This window comes from Cariama cristata, unplaced genomic scaffold, assembly GCF_000690535.1.
Source record: "Cariama cristata isolate BGI_N322 unplaced genomic scaffold, ASM69053v1 scaffold30791, whole genome shotgun sequence".
Classification (NCBI taxonomy): Eukaryota; Metazoa; Chordata; class Aves; order Cariamiformes; family Cariamidae; genus Cariama; species Cariama cristata.
Window position 1 is genome coordinate 354 of NW_009598101.1, and position 4,247 is coordinate 4,600.

Sequence of the window (4,247 nt, forward strand, 5' to 3'; positions counted from 1 at the left end):
GGGGCTTTGTCCCTGCCAGCCTTGCGCGCTTTGTGCGCGCCGACTCCCGCCGCGCTCTCTCCTGGCGCGGTGTTTGTGGCTCTCCCCCTCGTTGCGCGCACCCTGTCAAAGTTCCCCGAGCCGGGCCTGACCTCTTTAGCCTCTGCGATCTCTCCCGACCCCGTCCCCACCGCCTTAGGGACACGCCATCCGGAGGTGACAGGTCACTTCTTAAACCCTTTTGCTGTTCGAACCGCGCTGCTGTGCCTGCGCTGAATTGCATTTCGCTTTCCGTGAGATCCCTTTTTTTTAAAAAAGAAAGAAAGAAAGAAAAAAAAACTACGATTGCTTTTAAAAAATAAAAAGTCTCCAAACTAACTTCAGGAAAAGGTGAAAAACGTAGCCGGGCAGTGCTAGGCTCTCTGCCTTCCCGTCGCCAAGAGCCTTGCCGGCGGTTACACCTGTATTAGCAGATCGATCCGCTCTCCTCCACGCATCCCTAACATGCCTGATGTAAATTAAATGCTCTGCTTTATTTAAGTTAACGTCTTTACAGAAGCGAACTATTGAGCCGGACAGTCTGTCAGAATTTGCTCCTGTAATCTAATATTGCAAGAGGGAAGTTCAGTGCTATTACAGCTCTTTTTTTTTTTTTTTTTTTTAGTTCTTTTTTTTTTTTTTTTTTTTTTTTTTTTTTGACAATCATTTCGATTTGGCTTTCAGCCGCTTCCTTTCCTTTGCGATAACCCCGGATTAATTTGATTTCTAACGTGCTAGGAGAGGGCCCAGGAGAGGGGTCGGGAGGAAAGCAGCCCGCCCGTATCATTCCCTGCGTAGCCCCGGTTTGCGATTTTGATGTACCCTCAAGTGTACTGGAAAAGCGTGAAAAAAAGCGTGAAAAGAAGCGTGTGCTCCTACCCGGACCCCCTTCTCTAAAACTGCCCTAAACCCCAGACTTAGACAAGGCCTAATCTTCTCCCAGTACATTTTTTTTCTCCTTCGCAATTCCTTGTCTTTCTCTATTAAAATCGGCGGTTCGTGAGATCTGCAAAACAGTTTTGCAAAGGACTTCGGGGGTTAGGGAGTTCGGGTCCGGTGATTTCAGGGGGATTTGGGGCGAAAAATGATGATCAGGGAAGGGAAGGTCCTTCGGCCTCGATCATCTTCCTGATTTCCCACCTCCCGGCGCTCGGCCCCCTCGGAGCCGGTGTGAGAGCAAGGGGCAAAGACCGATTCTCCCGCAAGAAGCCCGTCTGTCCGTGAAGGGTTTTGACACTAGAAGCAGCTCCTCGATTTATTATTATTGATATTACGGGTGGGGTGAACTGGAGAAAGAGCTGTAAAAGTTAGATTTTTGAGCAACACGGAGAGGGAACCGTCTGCAAGTGATGATTTTTGTTCGACGTTGGCCAGAAAATGGAGGATAAACAGAAAAAAAAAAAAAAAACAAACCCCAACATATCACTGCGGCGAATGCTTGAGGACTGGCACGGGATAAAGGCAATTACAGGGTCTGCGGTGGCGACGGTCCCTGCTTCTTACCGGAGTTTGGCAGTCACTTGGGGGATGGCGAGGGAAGAAGCCTGTGAACGCTTGGATGTATTCCGGGGGAAATATTTGTCCGGGATTTAATTTAAAAGCATGTTTTTGCGGTTTCCCCCGTGCGTAGCTGAGGTCGGGACGGGTCGGGCGAACGGGGCAGCCGGAGAAGGCGCTGGGACCGGGAGCGATCCCCAGAGCCACGATCGCCCTGGTAAACCCCATCCCTCCTGGAAGGACCCCCCTCCTAGCTGGGTCTTTGGAGAGCTTCGCTGTGAGAAAAGAAATAGGTTGCGTTTTAAAAGAGAGAGTGGAATAACGGGGTGACCGGTAGTGAATTTAGGGTCGATTTAGTGTAGGTTGAATTTAGTGTAGTTTTAGGAGTGAACCGACTGTCACAGTGAGCACATTAATTATTAAAATGCCTTCGTGTGATCATAAGACGGTATTTGACAAGTTGTTTTCTAAGAGGGCTTTATTTTTCTCTTTCAGTATCTAGAAGAAGAGTAGGGAGAGAAGTTTAACTATTTCCCCTGTAGCTGTTTTCTCCCTCCCTTTTCTGAACTTTTGAACGCTTTCCTCGTGGGATTTTTTTCCTGGACCAGTTTATTTTTAAAAATAAAAGAGGAAAGTGAAAGGGGTCCAGAAAACACGGTATGCAAATACTGACAAGCGTTTAAACCAGACACTACAGCACGTACAAAATTTAGCAGCCTCTTAAGACCAGCCAGTGTGTCATTTTCTGTACCAAGCTGGGGAGCCAGGGTGACTTGTCGTATGCCCCCGGAGTGATTCGAAACACAGCCAAATTGCTAAGCTTTTGAAGTCAGCTGACACTTTTTAATAATTCTTTAAATTGCAAAATTATTAGTGAAATGCAGAATTAATCTAAAGGCAAGTCAGCAAATGCCATCCTGGGCACATGTGCCTAACCTGCTTGGGGTTATAAGGCGAGTACAAAAGGTAGTAGATTTCCTGACTTGTATTGGCTACAGATGTTGCAGCTATGTGTTTGGTGTTTGGGTTTGTTTTGTTTTGTTTTGTGTTTTTTAATTGGCAAATGTCATAAAAGCTAAATGTTGAATAAAAAGTGCACTGCTTTATTCTTTTTTTGATACTTGTTAAAAAACAGAAAATAGTCCTTGAAAAGAAAAGTTATTAAGCAGAGGAAAAACTTGCTCTTGAAGCAGAAATAGCAAGAAAAATGCCCAGTTATCTAAACCACAAAAATTATCAGACCCACTTCTTCAGCTGTCAGAAAAAAGATAGGGTTGACTTGTTGCTCTTGGTGGAGAAATCCTGGAACGGGGCTGGGCTGGGCTTGTCTCTTGCACCACTGTCCTTTTGTGGATCTCCTGCTTTTGCGTATATGTTTGTCCTATGCTTTGCTGGAGTTACTGCTCCAGTTCTGCAGCTAGCAAGACAGTTGTTTTGTGTGCTCTAGACCCCTGTGATGTGACTCCTAAAGCAATCTGCTATGTGTGTATTTGTGAATCCTTTGTACCCTGTTTGCCTACAAGCTGTCCTTTTGAAATTTCACTTACCAGGACATCTGCTGAAGTACTATGAACAAAAATTTGGCCAGAAAAAGATTTCCAGAGCCACTTGCAAAAGGATCCCCTGTTTTGAGGGTATTGCCTGGCAGGACACTTCCTTCACATACCCCTCCCTTCCCGCCCCAGCCCTCTCAAGCGCGGCAATCTCTCCAGAGCACCCAGGTCTCCCTGCTTTTGTGATAACCAGCCTTTCCCTTCCTTGCAGGACACCTGAGCCCCACTGCCTGCACCCTGAGGAAGCACAAGACGAATAGGAAGCCCCGAACCCCGTTCACCACTTCCCAGCTGCTGGCTCTGGAGCGCAAGTTCCGCCAGAAGCAGTATCTGTCCATCGCGGAGAGAGCCGAGTTCTCCAGCTCCCTCAACCTCACAGAGACCCAGGTCAAAATCTGGTTCCAGAATCGGAGGGCCAAGGCCAAGAGACTGCAAGAGGCTGAGCTAGAGAAGCTCAAAATGGCAGCGAAGCCCATGTTGCCGTCAGGGTTCAGCCTCCCTTTCCCCATCAACTCTCCCATCCAGGCTGCCTCACTGTATGGAACATCCTACCCTTTTCACAGACCTGTGCTTCCTATCCCGCCCGTTGGACTCTATGCTACTCCCGTTGGATATAGCATGTACCACTTATCCTAAGAAGATCAGAAAGACAAAGTGACAGTGAGACAGACTTCTTGGTGGATCATGTCCAACCCTGAGAAGGCAGTACCCCAACCAGTACTGGCCGTTCTTTCTGCACGCTTCTATCTGCCAGCTTGAGTGTATGGGAGTTTGCGTTAGCAAGCAAGGCATCCTGTATGCCACAGGTTGGGTGTCTTCTGAGACTGCTCTGAGCGCTCAGAGTCTGATCCTCAAAGAAAAAAAAAATATGTAAAAACAAACAAACAAAAGAAAAAACATTTGAGCAAATGTAGGGTTTTTATACAGTGCACGTAAAGCTAGAATAAAAAAGAATGGGTGAAAAGCAATCTCATCTTATGGAGGCAGAGATTTCCTGACGCCTTCCTGATAGGGCCCAACACATGTTTAAAGAGGGGTGCATGCCCTAAACCCACACTCTAAGTTGCCATCACTTAATATGAGGGCGGGGGGGGAGGGAAATAAAAAGGTGTAATCAAGGTTTTGTTGTTTGAGTTTTTTTTTAAAGAAAGCAGAGCCCATAGCTAGGGACACCGTGTA

At 46.9% G+C, this 4,247-nt stretch overlaps 1 protein-coding gene across 1 annotated transcript; it reads left to right on the forward strand.

Annotated features, from left to right (window-relative positions):
• Positions 1 to 19: 19 nt before the first annotated feature.
• On the forward strand, positions 20 to 3,970 carry LOC104168547 (homeobox protein MSX-2; the record flags this gene model as incomplete). The annotated part of the gene is made up of 2 exons (XM_009709164.1): positions 20 to 202; positions 3,262 to 3,970. Coding segments are annotated over 2 exons (626 nt in total), but the record flags the coding sequence as incomplete, so codon positions are not given.
• Between the last annotated feature and the right edge of the window lie 277 nt (positions 3,971 to 4,247).